The 20649-nt window shown below is 42.4% G+C and overlaps 1 protein-coding gene across 2 annotated transcripts in view; it reads left to right on the top strand.

Moving 5' to 3' along the window:
* The window catches only part of LOC126267390 (uncharacterized), a 401079-nt gene that overhangs the window by 167532 nt on the left and 212898 nt on the right, over positions 1-20649 (top strand). For both annotated transcript variants that reach the window (XM_049972581.1, XM_049972580.1), the window contains exon 2: positions 16508-16590. In XM_049972581.1, the coding sequence (XP_049828538.1) occupies positions 16508-16590 (83 nt within the window). The remainder of the gene's footprint in view (positions 1-16507; positions 16591-20649) is intronic.

Below are 20649 nucleotides of genomic sequence, written 5' to 3'. Positions count from 1 at the left end.
TATTGAAGTACTGTCTGAAAAAAACTGAAAAAATATTGAGACGCATCTGAATAAGATTTCGAAGTGGTGCGAAGATGGGCAAAAAGCTTTGAATGTTCATAATGTAAAGTGAGTACATCGCCAGAAAGAAAAGAAATGGTACCCTGCGACTGAAATATCCGTTAATCACAGACAGAACGCGTGAAATGATTCAAACTTTTCGATGAAACCATTTATAGGGATATGAAATGGAACACTAACATAGGCACAGTTGTAGTTAGAGCTAGTGACAGATTTCGGTTCATGGCGGAATACCAGGGAAATGCAAGCAGTCTACAGATTCCTTACAAAACACTCCTGGGACCCATTCCGGTAAACTGCAATAGTGTATGTGACACATACCAAATAGGACTGACAGGGGACACTGAATGTGTACAGATAAGGGCAGTACAAATGGTTACATTTTTTATTTGGTCCGTGGGGGAGCTTCAGAGAGATGCTGCAAAAAATCAACTGACAGTCGCTTGAAGAACGATGGAAAATATACCAAGGACGCCTACTTAGAAAGTTTAATTTAGCGCTCCCACAGGGACAAGATTACAGACTAATTGCAGCGCTCGCTGTAAAAATCATTCGCCCCTCGCTCCATACGTGAATGGAACAGGCAGAAGATCTAATAAGTGGTACAATGAGACGTACCCTCTGTCATGCACTTCACAGTATTTTGCAGAATATGGATGTAGACGTAGATAGTTTTGCGAGTGTCGATTTGTCTGGAGTTCCTGTATTCTCTGTAGTGGCTATGCGGCATCGCGGCTCACACAAAATTGTAGGAAACGGAGACAGCCCCGTAGACTGAATATTTCACAAGCGTCTGCCCCATCCCTTCCCGCCAAACCACTCTTCCCAAGAAAAAAACATACTTTGGGATCAGGCGACTTTCCAATCAATGATAAATGTGAGGCACTTAACGTCTCTTTACAGCATATCCATTGTTGAGGCATCCGACTTTAAGAAATGCTCTTACATGCGGTGGTGCTTCGTCCTGTTCATAGGTTAACCCTTTAGTGCTGGCGCGGGTTGCTGTGGTCACCCCACATAGGTAAATGCGCTCGTATTAAAGTTTCATAATTGTCGAGAACTCCTTGTATCTTTCTGTCGAGTAGTTACGTAAATTACTAAATAAGAATACATTAAATTTCAATTATCATTGTCGGTCAACTGCGAAAAACTTACACTGGGTTGTTTAGGACACACCGCACCTGTCCTAAAGTAACAAAAATAAAATGCCAAGTGCCAGATTTTTTAAAAATGTAACAACCGGTTAATTGTTGCCGCATTTCACGTTCCATTAAGTGAACTCATTGTTGTGTAGGTTAATTGCCATCTTTAGCTACTGAAATAAAAGTTCTATTAAGATCAGACGCGTTTCGCTATAAAAATATAGTTTTTCTCTTACAATTTTGTTTCTTATGATCATTAACAACTCGCATGCTTTACTTATTACTACAACCAGTTTTTATTCATTTTATTTCTCACTTTTTTTCGTTCTTTTCTGTCATGCTTCTTCGTCCTCCACTTTTAGATGTTCAGCTTTTGCACTTAATTTAGGCATACGAACTGTAACGATAATAACACACAAAACTGTAAGAGAAAATACCACATTCTTACAGAGACCACTGAAGCTGCTTTCAAATAAAGCAAAACGCATCTGCTATTGATTTTCATTACAGTTGATAAAGACTACAATTTACCTATACAACTTGTATATGTGCAATTGCGGAAAAAAGGGACCGAAAAACAAAGAAGACAACAATAACTCAATGTTGTATAGTACTGCTACTCTAATGGCTTTCGAAGTGAAATAAATGACTTGGAATAAGTTTGCATTGTGTCACGATGTGGAAACAACCCAATCGACAATATGAGTACGTGGAAAAAAAAAAACGAAAGACGAATATAGAGATTACTTGAAGAACTTGAAGCAGAAGAAGCATATGATATATCCGAGTCAGAATCACTTGATGTGTGCATAGAACTGGAATATGACACTGATTCAGAGGCGCGTAGTGATGATAGTGAAATAATGTTTGAAGATAACAATTTCTGCTTCGGAAAAGAGAAATCAGTAAAACAGATGAAGAACCCACTATCAGGAAATGTTCAGAACGCTGCATCAGTATACTATTATTCATCTACCGGGTGTGAGATGTGCAGCCAGAACTGCGGAATCTATCTTAAACTGCATTCATTTGCCCATTGATGATGTTCAAAAGTATTTAGAAATACAAACATATCGGTAAGAACCATTTCGAGGTTTTATATCCCACCTGGAAGGCGGTGCTTCGGTCTGCTCCTGACAACTGAAAGGCTGGCCGAATGAAGGAAGTGAGTAGGAGCAGGTGAGGTAAAACACGTCGGTACTGCAAGTAAGTAAAAGTGGTTTACTGGTGCATGAATACATACAGAGGCAGACGTAACTTTGTACGTAGGTGCGAAGCCTTAGACCTGGCGTAAGTGTTAAGTCTCTATATGAAGCGAAGATGAAACCAAGTGTCCCGGCCATCTGCTCTTGATGAAATGGGACTGACTCCGGAGCGACGCTCGCAGAGCTCCACAGCACTGACTAGAGGGCGCTGTCGTCGGTGTCTCGTAGTGCCAACATACGAACTTGCACCTAAGCCGTGGCATCGTTGCTATCGATACCACACGGGGAATTTTGCTCAGAAACTAAACGGCAAAGAGACCGATATGGTTGAAATTAAGACCCTTGTTGGGCTAATTTTCGACCGTTTTTTTCCGCGTTGGGCATATCAACGAAAAAGTTCTGTGGGACACAAATGTTTTCGGAATTGAGGTAGCTCATACCACAATGAGTTTCTACCGGTTCCTGTTCCTGGGCAGATGTCCGCCCCTTTAGATGAATGGCCAGCGATTATGACTGCAATGCAGTGGGCTGAGGTTCAGCTACTGGCCAGGTCGGAGATTTTGTCCGCTCAGGGGGTGCGTGTAGTGCTGTCATCATCACCATCATCGACACGACAGTCACCCAGCGTGACATCAACTGAAAAGACTTGCAACTCGGCACCCGAACTTCCCTAGGCGGCGACTCCCGACCGTCAGTGCGTTGCAATCATTTAATTTCGATTCAAACCTACCGTTTGATGACGTCCAGAGCAGGAAAGAGTGAAAGAAAATAGATAAATTAGTAATTGTAAGAGAAATATTTGAATTATTCCAGGCGAACTGTAAGAAGAACTACACGGCGTCTAATATACTACAATGGATACACAGTTACACGCTTTCAGAAGAAAGTGTAATTTTGGCGAGTATATATTAAGCAAATCATCGAAGTATGGTCTGAAAATTCTACCACTCTGCGATGCCAGGACTTACTACGCTCTCGAAAAGGAGGTATGTATCGGAAAACAGCCAGATGTGCCATATATAGCTTCCTACACGCCGCAAGATGTGGTAATTCGCCTGAATAAGGCAACTGAGGCGTCTAGCCGTAACGGAACCGTAGACGGTTTATTTACTACTTGCCTCTTGTCTAAAGAGCTGCCGGAGATGGAAATTACTTTGGGTTACGCCAAGAAAAGGAAGACGCTAGCCCTGAGCAACATTTTACTTATTTTGGCTATTTTTGGAATAAATGCTCACATAACATTTACTAGAAATACTGCGTTCAATACTATGGGCAGCAGATTGTTCCCTAGGCAACCAGTCGTTCACCTAATACAACCATAACATTTACTAGAAATACTGCGTTCAATACTATGGGCAGCAGATTGTTCCCTAGGCAACCAGTCGTTCACCTAATACAACCATTTATACACAGCGAGCAGTGGTGACATCTCTACGCAAATTAATCAAACAGAAATTCGCCATTTTAACACCACATGAAGATGGAAGCCAAGGGCATTCAGCAGAAAGACCAGGGTTTGCAAATAGAAATGTGGACGATGAAAAAAACAAGAAGTGAATAAGGCCAAATTGCCCAAGAAGTAAAGACGTGAAAACAATTTCTGTGTGACATGCATACAAAAATGTCTAAGTCAAATGACTGCAATAAGTAATCATCTTTGCGATGAAGAACTTATGAAACATCTCCTTAAAAAATTTATGAATTACTGTGCTGGTAAACCTCTTACGTTATTTGATTTTCAAACAGCTGAGCAAAACTGAACATACTCAGACATTTCTCTCTTTACTTATTCTGATGAACACTAAACTGACACACAATATTTGTAGTCCAACGGAGTCTGGTTTTCAATAATCCCTACAAAAGAATTGCCCTGACTAACAATAACCTATACCTTTCACGAATCACTTACCTCACAAAAATCTTAGTTACTCGAACTGCTGCAATACAGCGAGCGCCAATACTGCCAGCTAAATAAAACATTCTAACTACTGAAGGCACTAACTACTGGTATAGTTAGCAAATGAAATATTTTGATAGAGAACAAACAATGTATTTACCTCAATAGTGCTCAAATGTCATAATATATATATTTATATATATTATGACATTTATGACGAACTGATATATATATATATATATATATATATATATATATATATATATCTCAGTTCGTGACATCCAGTCTCACAAATTTCATTTTTCTGACGGACGCACGTCCACATCGTCCGCTCTCAAAACTCCGCCATCTCTCTCCCCACATCCACCACTGCTGGCGGCTCACCTCCAACTGCACAACGCTACGCGCTGTTCACATCCAACTGCCCAACACTACAATAGCAAATATTCCAACAATGCAAACCAGCTACAGACTGCACACAGCACAGTCATTGATTTTCGTACAGAGCGTTACATGGCGTTGCCAACATGAAAACCTAAACAGCCTACTTACTCTTACTACATGTTACAGTCTCATTAATGTGGCCACCGCCTATGTCCGACATAACCATGCATAGACAGCGGCACTAGCAGTGGAAGGTATGTAAAGAGCGTAGGGGGCAACGTAGAAAATGGCTCTGAGCACTATGCGACTTCACTTCTGAGGTCATCAGTCGCGTAGAACTTAGAACAAATGAAACATAACTAACCTAAGGACATCACACAAATACATGCCCGAGGCAGGATTCGAACCTGCGACCGGAGCGATCGCTCGGCTCCAGACTGTAGCGCCTAGAACCACACGGCCACTCCGGCCGGTTGGGGAACGTAGAAGTCCAACCGTTGTCACAACGGCTTGCTTTATCTGACGTCCAAACAGACGTGGTCGTTGGCTTTCGGACCAAGAACAAAATCATTTCCGAAACGGCTAAATCTGTCAACTCTACGTGTCCTACCATGGTTAAAGTAAACCGTTCATGGCAAAAAGGTGTTTTCCAAAATCAGCGACGATACTGTGGTGTACAACGGGCCATAGATGACAGGGATGTATGACGAATGCTGTGATGTGTACGGGCGAAGAGACGTCCAACTGTTGAACAACTGACCACCCGGATGAGCCCTTCCAGCAGGCAGCAGGCTCCTGGTACATGCACCCATACTGACTGATGTTCATCGGTAACGAAGTATGTCTGGGGAATGTTTTCGTGCCATTCACTAGATGATCTTGTCATTCTGGAAGGCACAAGTGTGCACCTCTCCATGGGGACTATGTCCGCCCCTACGTGGAGTGTGATTTTCCGCAGCGTAATAGCAATTACCAGTGGAACAGTAGAACGCGTAGCAGAGCTCGCACCACTCGTGCGGGGTATGAAGAGCTCGCCTGGACACCAAACTCCCCGGATTGAAACCCAGTCGAGAATACATGGTACCACCTCGATCGGGCTGTTCGTGCCGGGGATCCTCAGCCGTGGAACCTAGCGAAGCTAGGCACGGCTTCGGAATTGGAACAGGTCCACATCCCTGTCGATAGCTTCCAGAACCTCCTGATTCTCTTCCTGTACAACGCGCACAGAAAAAAGGTGTTTATTCAGGCTTTTCACAGGTGGTCGCATTAATGTCTCTGGACAATGGAATTGCAGCGCAACTGAACACACACATTTTTGAAGCTATACAGCACAATGAATTCTGTACAATACGAGGGGAACTTTAATAGTGGCAACTATTTATTTACAGCTCGTACAAAATAAACACATGTTTCAAAGGTTTACTGACCTCGAAAGTAGTCACCAGCATTGTGTATAACCCACTGCCAGCGATGTGGAAGTCGTAAGATACTCTTAGCAGTGCCAGTTGTGTTGACAGTTCGAGCGGCGCGGTCTATTGCCCGACGAATCTGTAGCAGTTCCGAATCGAATGCGGTGAAGTGTTTCCTTCTGTTTAGAAATCCAGTTGAACTCACGAGGGCTTAAGTCAGGGGAGTGCAATAGATGGTATAGCACTTAGCAGCCACATCAATCAAACAAATCAGTAACAAAAAATGGCTCTGAGCACTATGGGATTTAACATCTGAGGTTATCAGTCCCCTAGAACTTAGAACTACTTAAAACTAACTAACCTAAGGACATCACCCACATCCATGCCGAGGCAGGATTCGAACCTGCGACCTTAGCAGTCGCGCGGTTCCAGACTCTAGCGCCAAGAACCACTCGGCCACACTGGCCAGCGATCAGTAACACCTTGCACTGTACGTACTTGAGAATTGTCCTGCAAAATGATGGTCAGGTCCTGTAGAAAGTGTCATCACCTCTATCTCTAATCTGGTCGGAGGTAGTCTTCCAAAAATGAACAGCATAGACACACAAGTGATGACACTTTCTGCAGGACCTGACCATCATTTTGCAGGACAGTTCTCAAGCACGTACAGCGCAAGCTGTTACTGATTTGTTTGACTGATGGGGCTGCTAAGTGCTATACCACCTACTGGACTCCTCTGACTTAAGCCCTCGTATGCTCAACTCGATTTCTAATCTGAAGGAAACACTTCACGGCATTCGCTTCGGAACTGCTACAAATTAGTCGGGCAATAGACCGTGCCGCTCGAACTATCAACACAACTGGCACTGCTAAGAGTATCCTACGACTTCCACATCGCTGGCAGTGGGTTATACACAATGCTGGTAACTACTTTGGAGGTCAGTAAAACTTTGAAACATGTGTTTATTTTGTACGAGCTGTAAATAAATAGTTGCCACTATTAAAGTTCCCCTCGTATTGTACAGAATTCATTGTGCTGTATAGCTTCAAAAATGTGTGTGTTCAGTTGCGCTGCAATTCCATTGTCCAGAGACATTAATGTGACCACCTGTGAAAAGCCTGAATAAACACCTTTTTCAGTGCATTATTTCTTACCCTCGGGCAGAATTTGATATTATTTTTTAAATTACACCAGACGCCTTTAACAAAATTACAACACGGGTTTTTCGTGAAGAAACTATCGGACAAATCCAGCACTGCCCGGGTATTCAGCCTTCTGTTAGAAAAGAAAACAAATGGACTGCGTTTGTAGTGAAGTTTCGAAAAAAATTCATTCTCATTTATTTGCGAAAACACCTTCGAAATTATGAAAAAGTCGTACAATGAAATATGAATAACGTACATATGTATTAGTACGGTATACAGATTATGAGACAAGATCATGGACAGTTTCTGTATTCTGAGGGCATCTACATCGCGTGTCTGCAATGCGATTTTGTAAATGAGTCCATGGCAACTCCTCTTCATAGCTGTATAAATGGCTGTCGTTTTCGCCTACAGCCGTTTGCCCTTCGCAGCTGAAAACTGTCAAAAGCGGAACCAAATGTCAGGGAATTGCTTCAGCTGACTCGACTGCACGTGTGTCTTACTAGTAAAGAACTGTGTTTGGTACCATGACATGCTTTTGTATGTACTTTTGTACTTTTATCGGGATACGTAGACACTGCCTGCGAAATTCATTGCTAATACAGTTAGCAGCACAGAAGCAATATATTTAAACTTCATGCATGATGCTGCAGTTCTTCATGCATCTCGTTGCTTATGAGGCTATATCTCCCGAAGTATGATTCGCAGTTGGTTCTTACCCAAGCAGCAGTTGTTGCCTGACAGTGACATGTGTGTGCCAAGTATGGTTGAAATCGGTCCAGTGGTTTAGGATGAGACGTAGACGTACAACCACATATACACATATTTACACCCACTTTTATTATATGTATGGATTTCATCATAGGAAGTTTGATATTACATCTGTTACGGGTACTAGCTACTTGCATGATTCGCGGTAGCATTCATCTTGATTATCTTTGAGTGTTTTTAAAGAGCTCACACACGAGCGCCGGATAGCAGCCATACGTCGCATGGGCTCGCGATCTCTTCGTAATCCAGTGATCGCTTGCTCATCAACGAAAATCCCAGGCAGTCTGATAAATCGCACGGATATCTGGCAATATGGCAGCATATGTGGCAACGTGGCAGCCAGGAAGCGATTCGTTTTCCTAGTCATTAAATGAGCTTGTGTGATTTTGTTTCGTTTCGCTTTGCCCACGATGAATAAGAACATTAGAATTAAGAATTATTCAGTTCCCCGAACCAGTCTGAGAACTGAAGTTGAGGCTGGAGTTGCCGTTTATATCAATTAAATGATACGAAATACTCTTGCACGCAACTCGCGTGGCGTCTGTGAAAAATTTAATACATTTTGTAAAGTAACCTACAGTCCCCAAGAAAAGAAGTTTAATAAATTACACGGTATCTTCCTTTTAATTTGTTTTTGCAAACGTTCCTGGAGATAGTCAGCGTTAAGTGTTGACTCCATTAGTTTCTTTATGGAGTCTTGTCCCGAAACTGCGCCTTTGTATGAACCTGAGTTTTAAGGCCAGTAGTAATGGGTCACTGATTTGCTTTTCAGTTGTCGTTTCAGCAGACTTACGAGGAGATCTGCGTAGAGATCGATCCTTCTCGACTGTGTGATTAATTGCTGGCTGTCTCCCGCCAGAAGTGTACGTAAACATGTCCCTTGTGATTAAATGGCACTCGACTCCAGAAGTTGTTGAATGGTTCTGAAGGCTTTCGTGACGCGATGATGAAGTATCTTCTGCAGGACCCAATGGATTTAGACGACGCCACAGATAATATTCCAAAGACGAGTCAGAAAAATGACTAATTGTAAGCACTGGAACTGGTTACTCCCTACATATCCATCTGTTATGGAAGATATCATTGTGTATCTCTCGTAGAATATGACTGAAATGTGATGTAGCTTCGTTGTGCATAAATCATGTGCTTCCTATTCGTTGCGGGTCCGCATTCTGTATCAAGTGTAGAAGAGCGAAGGAAATAAAGACCTAAGAGGCACCATCTGCAAGACTTTTTTGGAGACATACGGACATACTAGATACTCGTCTACATTTTCAACCCACACATCGACTTTAAAATTCTGTTGGTCCCAGCATCATTTGTACAATGATAGTTTTCACCTGTCACAAACGCCATGGGAGAAGTAATCAGAGAACAATTTCTACCATTAATAACTCAAAACCGAAGGATTTACTTGTTTATAGACTTATTTTCTTGTTTCGGTGTAAATACCCCTGGTCCAAAAACTATAAACTACTCGTACAATGAGTATTATTAAAGCACGGATCACGAAGTAAAACATTTCACTTGTTTTTCAAACAGCATTAAGCATTAGCGTTGTGTTTAAAACACGATGCAGTGTAAATTCATAAAACATGGCCAAAGTAGCTTTTGAAACAGTGTAAGCAGAACAACAGACTGTCACTTCGGGTCACGATGTTCTGAGAGCTTAAATCTGGCTTTGTCAAATATATTTCGAATATCCAGTGGAAATACGAATAAAATAACAGCATTATTTTAAAATATTTATCTTTGCTAACGTTTTCTCTTAGTTCATCAATAAGGATTAAAATTAAGAATTTTCCAACACAGGGATACTGTAAATTCTTTTTCTCCTACGTCATCAATAGAGATTATGATTAAAAATTTTCCAACACAGGAGCAGTATACTTTCTTCGAAATATAAATCATCTACAGCAAATACAATACAAGTAATTTGAAAATATTTTTACGATCAGTATAACTTTTTTCTAAAAAGAATTCTCGCAGGATCTTCTAATTACAGGAGTTTGAAAACTAAAGTGGGGTGAAGTTTTGAAAATAACAATTTTGATTAAAGGTAATAAATTTAAAAAAATGAGAGGCCAGAAGAGTGTCTAACGATAAGATATGTAGTAAAATTGTCATTATTCGCTCAGTGCATAACACACCTAACACTGTAATAAAATTTGAAGTATGTGGGTGATAGAAGTTATAGACTCAGAACTGCAGCAACACATAGTCTCAGACTAGTGTCGACTCAGTGACATCAGTTACAACTGAAACGTTTGGGGATGCGTCCTTACATTCACACTTACTACAAGTATACTGAATTCCGAATGTCTGTATTGAGCAGAAGCGCCATGCAGTGTAGTTAATGAATTTTATACAGTGTGGAATACAGTGCAACAGATAGCTTCAAAACCTGGAAACAATAGAAATATTGATATAGAATCCTATGAAGCCGGGTTCGAATTAGATTTTTTGGGTAGCTGATAACGAATTCTATGTCGGAATTACAAAATTTGAAATGGCGTATCCAATATGGCGGATCAAAAATTATAAATTTAACGTATTCACATAAAACACTGAGCATAAAATATACTGAGATGGTTAGCAACAAATTAGAAGTCGGAATTGCCATACTGAAATATTTTATTCGATGTTATCGATTTTCCAGTCTCAGCCACATTCAGCGCCAGCGTTATTGTTGCTATCAGAAGGCTCACTCTTGAATTATCCACTGGGAGACAGTTCAAAAAGAAGATCTTTCACCTTATGCGGGAACTGTTTATATTCATCAAGTGTAATTTTCTGGAACCGCGAGATAAATCGATCCGAAGAAGCGAGAACTCATAAATCAGCAGAAGCTGTTCGTTTAAGATTACACTGTCAGAAAAGCGTGAAGAAGTATTACCATCATTTATTCTGTCCGATCACTGGAGGGGAACGTCAGTCAGCAAACAAAAACTACGTTTGATGTCACTCTGAATTTTCAGTTTTCGGGACGTGACATGAAGTTTCTGCTCTACAAACGAAGTTCTCATATAACTACGACGGTACAGCCGTGACTTGACCGTCAAAGTCAAATATTAATCTTTATGTGTTGGCTTTTGAGTAGGAAGCAGATGTTGAAAAATAATCATTCACAATGTTTACCACAGGATTATCCACAGTGAATACTTCATTAAATTTCAATTAAGTACTCAAAGAATTGTTCAATTTGTTGTTAAATTAGTTATTAATTGTTGTGCATTATTGCACAATAATTTCCAGAATAATGCGTATTTTTGCAGAACATTGTGAAATATTGCACAATAATTGCCTACAGTGTGGCTCTGCCGCATGACATAAAAAATAACCATCCACTAAAAACGCGCAAATACGCGATGACAAATACATTTGAACTCGGTAGCCACACTATTATTATAGTGTGGGAGCCATTTACAAAAGTGGAGCCACGCCGAGCAAATTTTGTAGCGAACTGTTTCGGATAATATCAGTTGCAGTTTAGTTTTAAGTCAATATACGTCATTACACTTGTTACAAATGTCACAAACATACCATCTGGAGTGCTATTCAACTTATTTTATCCCGACAACCGGGTATGATCACTTTCATATATTAAACATGTCACAGAAATGTTACTTGAAAAATGCGTCGTTCTCGGATTCATTGTTTACTGGTAACTGTAATGACACGTATCATACCGACATGTGACTGGATTGTCACCGCTACACTGGGCAACTGTGCGCCGGTGACTGACTTTTTCGTATTGCTATTCTGACCAGGTTTTGAAGCACGTAGGCCCACTGTGTGGCGTAGCGTCAAATATGTTCTCACTTCACCAAGAGAGACAGCTTAGTAGAGATTTTCTGAATTCCTATCATCTGATAATTTTAGACCCAGGGGTCTCAATATAAATGTAGTCTTCTACACATTACCTGTATGGGCATAGCACGAAAAGTACTACGTCTTTCCACGTACTTCCATGTGTAGTCAGGCCTCCGGTGTAGCTGAGACTCAGACAAGACTCACAAAAAAGACGATTTTTTGCTAATAAATATGCCACTGCCTATTGCAGACACTAGCAAGTCTGATTTGGCATCGGAGGCATCTTGCAGTTGGAATTACTCGCCGTCCATGACATGGGGAGCGGCCATGTTTCCCGTGGTGCACATCTCAAACAAAATGTCCACACTCATCATGGACTGAAATACCATACTATGATCTGTTGACGCTGATCTCAGCCTATCACAAATATTTCTATAAAGATTTGTTTAACTCTCATGAATGATGTCGCGCTAAGTTGTATATTTTCAGATGGATACACTTATATTTTTACAGTATTAATTTGTAGTAGAACACTTGTAATTGTGTCTTCATGGACAATTATTAAGTGAATAACAGTCACGAAGTTCAATCATAATCCATCACGGATAAAAAGAAGTCTAGTTATGTCTGGAGTGAGCCATTAAAAGAGGCGTTATAAGCAGCCATAACTGCGCAAGTGTTGCTGGTGCAGAATTTTGTGCACAAACTGACCTCTCGATTAAATGTCACGTCGGGCGGTGTGGATGGCCGGATCGTTAGCTCGAACTGTCCAAAAGTTGTTTAAACCAATCATGAACAATTGTGATCCAATGACAGGACGGATTGTCATCCATAAAAGTTCCATCGTTGTTTTGGAACATGAAGTCCATGAATGGCTGGAGATGGTCTCCAAGTAGCCTGTCATAAACATTTCCAGTCAATGATCGGTTCAGTTAGACCAGTGGACTCATTTAATTCCATGTAAACGTAGCCCACAAAATTATGGAGCCATCACCAGCTTAAACAGTGCCTTGTTGACGACTTGGTTTCGTGGGGTCTGCAACATATTCGAATCGTACCATCAGCCTTTAGCAAATAAAATCGGGATTCATCTGACCAGACCACTTTTTTCCGGTCTTCTAGGGTCCAACTGATATGGTCGTGAGTCCAGGAGACGTACTGAGGCGATGACATGCTGTTAGCAAAGGCATTCGCATCGGTCGTCTGCTGCCATAGCCCATTAATGTGACATTTCGCGGCACTGTCGTAACGCATACGTTCGTCGTACGTCCCTCATTGATTTCTCCGGTTATTTCACCCAGTGTTGCTTCTCTGTTAGCACTGAGAATGTGTACACAAACGCCGTAAATGTTTATATTTACACGACGAATGAAGCACATTTTGGACCCCTCTCACGCGGAACACACAATATTTCATTTACATGACGAGTGAGGTATATCTTGGAATCTTCTCATTCGAAATAAATAGTGTGTTTCGAGTGAGAAGTTTTCAAGATGAGTTTCCTCGTCATGTAAATTTAAACATTGGCATAAATGTGCGCTTTTGGTATGTACTGTGGATTTTAACAACTGACAAGCATCGAAGGAGTGCTATATACGTAGGCATGTCAAATTCTGCAAGGTGCATTTTAGTTGTTTATATTGTTACATGTCGCAAATCTATTTGTTTCTATATTCGTCGATATGATGATCAGCTGTCGTCCTGAAAAGGAGCAATGTTTGTGAAATCTTATGGGACTTAACTGCTAAGGTCAGCAGTTCCTAAGCTTACACACTACTTAACCTAAATTATCCTAAGGACAAACACACCCATGTCCGATGGAGGACTCGAACCTCCGCCGGGACCAGCCGCACAGTCCATGACTGCAGCGCCTAAGACCGCTAGGCTAATCCCGTGCGGCAAAAAGGACTAAGATGATGTCTGTGGTGTGAAAGGATCAACTGGAATAGCGCTACCATGGGTACGCAGAGCTGTGGCTGCCAACAAGGAAAGACTGAAAGTAGAACAGAACAGTGCCCATCCTCTGCACGAACATAATCCACCACAGCAGCGGCTGAGCTCGCGAAAGAGTTTCCTGAGGACATCCGAGGAGCTCACCTTTTCACCAGAGAAGGCAAGGCTGCGGTTATGGAAGAAGTCGACGCCGCATCTACATCTACATCGATACTCCGCAAGCCACCTGACGGTGTGTGGCGGAGAGTACCCTGAGTACCTCTATCGGTTCTCACTTCTATTCCAGTCTCGTATTGTTCGTGGAAAGAAGTATTGTCGGTATGCTTCTGTGTGGGCTCTAATCTCTCTGATTTTATCCTCATGGTCTCTTCGCAAGATATACGTAGGAGGGAGCAATATACTGCGTGACTCTTCGGTGAAGGTATGTTCTCGAAACTTTAACAAAAGCCCGTACCGAGCTACTAAGCGTCTCTCCTGCAGAGTCTTCCACTGGAGTTTATCTATTATCTCCGTAACGCTTTCGCGATTACTAAATGATCCTGTAACGGAGCGCGCAGCTCTCCGATGGATCTTCTCTATCTCTTCTATCAACCCTATCTGGTATGGATCCCACACTGCTGAGCAGTATTCAAACAGTGGGCGAACAAGCGTACTGTAACCTACTTCCTTTGTTTTCGGATTACATTTCCTTAGGATTATTCCAATGAATCTCAGTCTGGCATCTGCTTTACCGACGATAAACTTTATATGATCATTACATTTTAAATCCCTCCTAATACGTACTCCCAGATAATTTATGGAATTAACTGCTTCCAGTTGCTGACCTGCTATTTTGTAGCTAAATGATAAGGGATCTATCTTTCTATGTATTCGCAGCACATTACACTTGTCTACATTGAGATTCAATTGCCATTCCGTGCACCATGCGTCAATTCGCTGCAGATCCTCCTGCATTTCATTTCAGTACAATTTTCCATTGCTACAACCTCTCGATACACCACAGCATCATCTGCAAAAAGCCTCAGTGAACTTCCGATGTCATCCACCAGGTCATTTATGTATATTGTGAATAGCAACGGTCCTATGACACTCCCCTGCGGCACACCTGAAATCACTCTTACTTCGGAAGTCTTCTCTCCATTGAGAATGACATGCTGCGTTCTGTTATCTAGTAACTCCTCAATCCAATCACACAATTGGTCTCATAGTCCATATGTCTTACTTTGTTCATTAAACGACTGTGGAGAACTGTATCGAACGCCTTGCGGAAGTCAAGAAACACTGCACCTACCTGTGAACCCGTGTCTATGGACTTCTGAGTCTCGTGGACGAATAGCCCGAGCTGCGTTTCACACGACCGTCTTTTTCAAAACCCATGCTGATTCCTACAGAGTAGATTTGTAGTCTCCAGAGAAGTCATTATACGCGAACATCATACGTGTTCCAAAATTCTACAACTGATCGACGTTAAAGATATAGGTCTATAGTTCTGCACATCTGTTCGACGTCCCTTCTTGAAAACGGGAATGACCTGTGCCCTTTTCCAATCCTTTGGAACGCTACGCTCTTCTAGAGACCTACGGTACACCGCTGCAAGAAGGGGGGCAAGTTCCTTCGCCTACTCTGTTTAAAATCGAACTGGTATCCCATTAGGTCCAGGGGCCTTTCCTCTTTTGAGCGATTTTAATGGTTTTTCTATCCCTCTGTCGTCTATTGGGATATCTATCATTTTGTCATCTGTGCGACAATCTAGAGAAGGAAATACAGTGCAGTCTTCCTCTCTGAAACAGCTTTGGAAAAAGACAGTTACAATTTCGGCAGGGATCGATGCCAGAAGCTGAAGAACTACCACCTGGACGCAACGAAAGCTGGCTGGTGTGGAAATCTTTAAATAGATTACAATCAGGAGTTGGACGATCCAGAGACAACCTGAAGAGTTGGGGATTCATGCTAGAAGATACGTCCTGTGATTGTGGACAAGGACAAACCACAAGCCACATGATTCAGTGCCTTTGTGCCCTACATCCTGTTCGAAGATTGAATTGCTAGCCACTCCAAGCGCCTTGGAGGTTGCAGAGTACTGGTCGCATATGTGTATGGCTACTGTAAATTCGTATGCTTGTGAGTCGGGAATAGTAATAATCTATTTGTAATTTTATTTCTGACAAGTCTGTGTGGAATGTTAACATGGCATGAGTAAGGAACGCACAGTGGAACACAAGATGCAACCAAAAAGGCTTCTGAAGATCTGAAGATGACAGTTTACCTGTCGAAAAAAAAAAATAGATTTGAAGGCGATCCAGTCTATAAAAATTTTCCTTAAAATACAGATATCTGCTTCTCATTATGAGAAACTTCATTCGAAATATTTAACTAAGAAATTGGTCAGGCCGACCGCTGTGGTCTCGCGGTTCTAGGCGCTCAGTCCGGAATCCTGAGACTGCTATGTTCGCAGGCTCGAATCCTGCCTCGGCATGGATGTGTGTGATGTCCTTAGGTTACTTAGGTTTAAGTAGTTCTAAGTTCTAGGGGACTCATGACCTCAGAAGTTAAGTCCCATAGTGCTCAGAGCCATTTGAACCATTTTTGAAATTGATCAAGGCATCGCAAAAAACTTCATAGTCTGAAGCTTAAATTTTGGATGATGTTATATTTCCTGTAGTTGACATTTAGTTTTATATTTGCCAATATTGCGGAGTCTAGCTAAACTGACATTTTCTTGTGCAGATACCGGAGAGGTTTCACGCCTGGGAGACGGCCAGGAGCAGCGCCAATACGAGCTCACTGATCACCAAGGAAGAAATCAGCAGGTAAGCCCACCACACCACATCCGTATGAAAACGGTTTGTTGTATGGTTTCTTACACCATACATTTTGTTTGAAGGTAATAAAGAAGATAAAAGCAGCTGTAAATAAATAATTTAACACATGTGTTGTTGTGTGTGACGTGTTATCAGCGAGACTGTTGTACTGTGTTCTTCATGTGGCTGGTGGAGTTCACGATTCCAATTTCGCAAGGAACGTATCGATGACTGGCTTAGCTGTCTTCCTTAGACTGGTTCTTCTCTAGGTTTTGACTTTAACGAACTGGTAGAACACATATTAGTAGGACTGTAGAGGGTGGTCCATTGATAGTGACCGGGCCAAATATCTCACAAAATAAGCATCAAACGAAAAAACTACAAAGAACGAAACTCGTCTAGCTTGAAGGGGGAAACCAGATGGCGCTAAGGTTGGCCTGCTAGATGACGCTGTCATAGGTCAAACGGATATCAACTGCGTTTTTTTTAAAATAGAAACCCTCATTTTTTATTATATATTCGTGAAGTACGTAAATAAATATGAATGTTTTAGTTGGACCACTTTTTTCGTTTTGTGGTTAATGGCGCTGAAATAGTCGCAAACGTGTAAGTACGTGGTATCACATAACATTCCGCCAGTGCGGACGGTATGTCCTTCGTGATACATTACCCATGTTAAAATGTGTCGTTTGCCAACTGCGGAAAAGGTCGATATTGTGTTGATGTATGGCTATTGTGATCAAAATGCGCAACGGGCTTGGAGTTATGTATACTGCTCGTTATCCTGGACGACATCATCCAAGTGTCCGAACCATTCTCCGGATAGTTACGTTATTTAAGGAAACAGGAAGTGTTCATCCACATGTGAAACGTCAGCCACGACCTTCAACAAATGATGACGTCCAAGTAGGTGTTTTAACTGCAGTCGCGGCTAATCCGCACGTCAGTAGCAGACAAATTGCGAAAGAATCGGGGATCTCAAAAACGTCGGTGTTCAGAATGCTACGTCAAGATCGATTGCACCGGTGCCATATTTCTATGCACCAGAAATTGTAAGGCGACGACTTTGAACGACGTTTACAGTTCTGTCACTGGGCACAAGAGAAATTACAGGACGATGACAGAGTTTTTGCACGCGTTCTATTTAGCGACGAAGCGTCATTCACCAACGGCGGTAACGTAAACCGGCATAATATGCACTATTGGGCAACAGAAAATCCACGATGGCTGCGACAAGTGGAACTTCAGCGACCTTGGCGGGTTAATGTAGGGTGCGGTATTATGGGGGGAAGGATAATTGGCCCCCATTTTATCGATGGCAATCTAAATGGTGCAATTTATGCTGGTTTCGTACGTAATGTTCTACCGATGTTACTACAATATGTTTCACTGCATGACAGAATGGCGATGTAATTCTAAGAGCCCGCATCTCGTGGTCGTGCGGTTGCGGTCTCGCTTCCCACGCCCGGGTTCCCGGGTTCGATTCCCGGCGGAGTCAGGGATTTTCTCTGCCTCGTGATGGCTGGGTGTTGTGTGATGTCCTTAGGTTAGTTAGGTTTAAGTAGTTCTAAGTTCTAGAGAACTGATGACCATAGATGTTAAGTCCCATAGTGCTCAGAGCCATTTGAACCACCATAATTCCAACATGATGGATGCCCGGCACATAGCTCGCGTGCGCTTGAAGCGGTATTGAATAGCATATTTCATGACAGGTGGATTGGTCGTCGAAGCACCATACCATGACCCGCACGTTCACCGGATCTGACGTCCCCGGATTTCATTCTGTGGGTTTAAGTTGAAGGGTACTTGCTATCGTGATCCACCGACAACGCCTGACAACATGCGTCAGCGCATTGTCAATGTATGTGCGAACATTACGGAAGGCGAACTACTCGCTGTTGAGAGAAATGTCGTTACATGTATTGCTAAATGCAATGAGGTTGACGGACATCATTTTGAGCTTTTATTGCATTAATGTGGTATTTACAGGTAATCACGCTGTAACAGCATGCGTTCTCAGAAATGATAAGGTCACAAAGGTACATGTATCACATGGGAACAACCGAAATAAAATGTTCAAACGTACCTATGTTCTGTATTTTCATTTAAAAAACCTACCTGTTACCAACTGTTCGTCTAAAACTGTGAGCCATATGTTTCTGACTATTAACGCGCCATCTATCACAAAGAGAAAAAAATGGTCCAACTAAAACATTCATATTTAATTCGGTACTACACGAATATGTAATAAAAAAGGTGGGTTCCTATTTTAAAAAACGCTGTTGATATCCGTTTGACCTATGGCAGCGCCATCTAGCGGGCCAACCTGGTTTCCCCCTCCAGGCTAGAAAAGTTTCGTTCTTTGTAGTTTTTTCGTTTGAAGCTTATTTCGTGAGATATTTGGCCTGGTCATGATCAATGGACCACCCTCTATAACTGAGACTACTTCTGGTTTACGTAATTCAGTATTCTACAGTCCTTCCCCCTCTCTCTGGCCCTCCCGACAGTGTTCCAAGAAGCGCCTCTAAACGTCGCGGTATGGTACCAGTGATGTTCTGATGTCTTTATGGGCTATATGTATGAAAATCCACATGTCATTGATAACGGAAGTGACGACACCCATAGTGACATATCGAATTGCCTGAAGCAAAAATTCGATGAAAAATTGCACTCGATGCAAAGCAGCTGGTGGCTCACGTGTAATCCTTCGTGAAGCACAGCGCTTTGCTGCTACCCACTATGCAACTCCATAATCCATGACATACACTAAGGTTAATCAAGTCATGGGATAGCGATACGCACATATAAAAATGACGCGTAGTGTCATGTATACAAGGTATAGAAGGTAGCGTATTCAAGGAGCTGTCATTTGTACATGTGGAAAGGTTTCCGACGTCTTTATGGCCGCCCAACGGAAATTATCAAACTGAAAGCGGAATCGTTATTGGATTAAGACGCATGGGACATTCAATTTCTGACGACGCTAGGAATTCAATACTACGAAATCCACAATGTCAAGAGTGCGCCGAGAATACCGAATTTCAGGCAGTGCCTCTCAGAACGGACAACGCAGTGGTCGACGGGCTCCACTTAACGACCGAGAGCAGCGGCTTTTGCGTAGAGTTGTCAGTACAAACAGAGAAGCAACAGTGAGTGAAATAACCGCAGAAATCAATGTGGGACCTACGGCGAACATATCCGCAAAGACTGCTGTGCAATTTGGATATATTAGCTGACGATCGTCGCGTATGCCTTTGCTGACAGCACGACATCGCCTGCAGCGCCTCGCTTGGTCTCGTCACCAGGAAGACACGAAAACCGTGGGCTGGTCGGATGAATCCCAGTTTCAGTTGGCAGGAGCTGAGGGTAAGGTTCGGGGTTCGAGGGGCCACATACCGCACGAAGCCGTGGACTCACGTTGTCAACAAAGCACAGTGCAAGCTGGTGATGGCTCCAAGATGGTGTGGGCTGTGTTTACACGGAATGAACGGGGTCTTCTGTCCAACTGAAAATTTCGTTGACAGTGGTCATGTTCGACTACTTGGAGACCATTTACAGCCATTCGTGGACACCATGTTCCCAAACAACGATGTGGTGTCGCATGGCCACAATTGTTCACAACTGGCTTGAAGAATATTGTGGATAATTCGACCTGACAATCCAGATCGCCCGACGTAAATCCTGTCGAATGTTTACGCAATGTAATCGAGAGGTCAGGTCGTGCGCAGTATCATGCACCGGCCACACTTTCGCAATTCTGGATGGCTACAGGGGCAGCATGGCTCAGTATTTGTGCAGGGGAAAAATAGCCCAGAGCACTATGGGACTTATCATTAGCGGTCATCAGTCCTCTAGAACTTAGAACTAATTAAACCGAAATAACCTAAGGACATCACACACAGCCATGCCCGAGGCAGGATTCGAACCTGCGACTGTAGCTGTAGTTGGTGCTAAGCGACGCTTGATATCGCGTCAAGTGTGGCTCCACTGGACAGTGGATGGCTGGAAACGAATGCTTTGGAGTGATGAACAACGCTATAACCTGCAGGAATCCAATGTTAGGGTTTG

The sequence above is a fragment of the Schistocerca gregaria genome, chromosome 4, assembly GCF_023897955.1.
Source record: "Schistocerca gregaria isolate iqSchGreg1 chromosome 4, iqSchGreg1.2, whole genome shotgun sequence".
Taxonomy (NCBI): Eukaryota; Metazoa; Arthropoda; class Insecta; order Orthoptera; family Acrididae; genus Schistocerca; species Schistocerca gregaria.
This window is presented reverse-complemented; position numbering and strand designations above follow the sequence as displayed.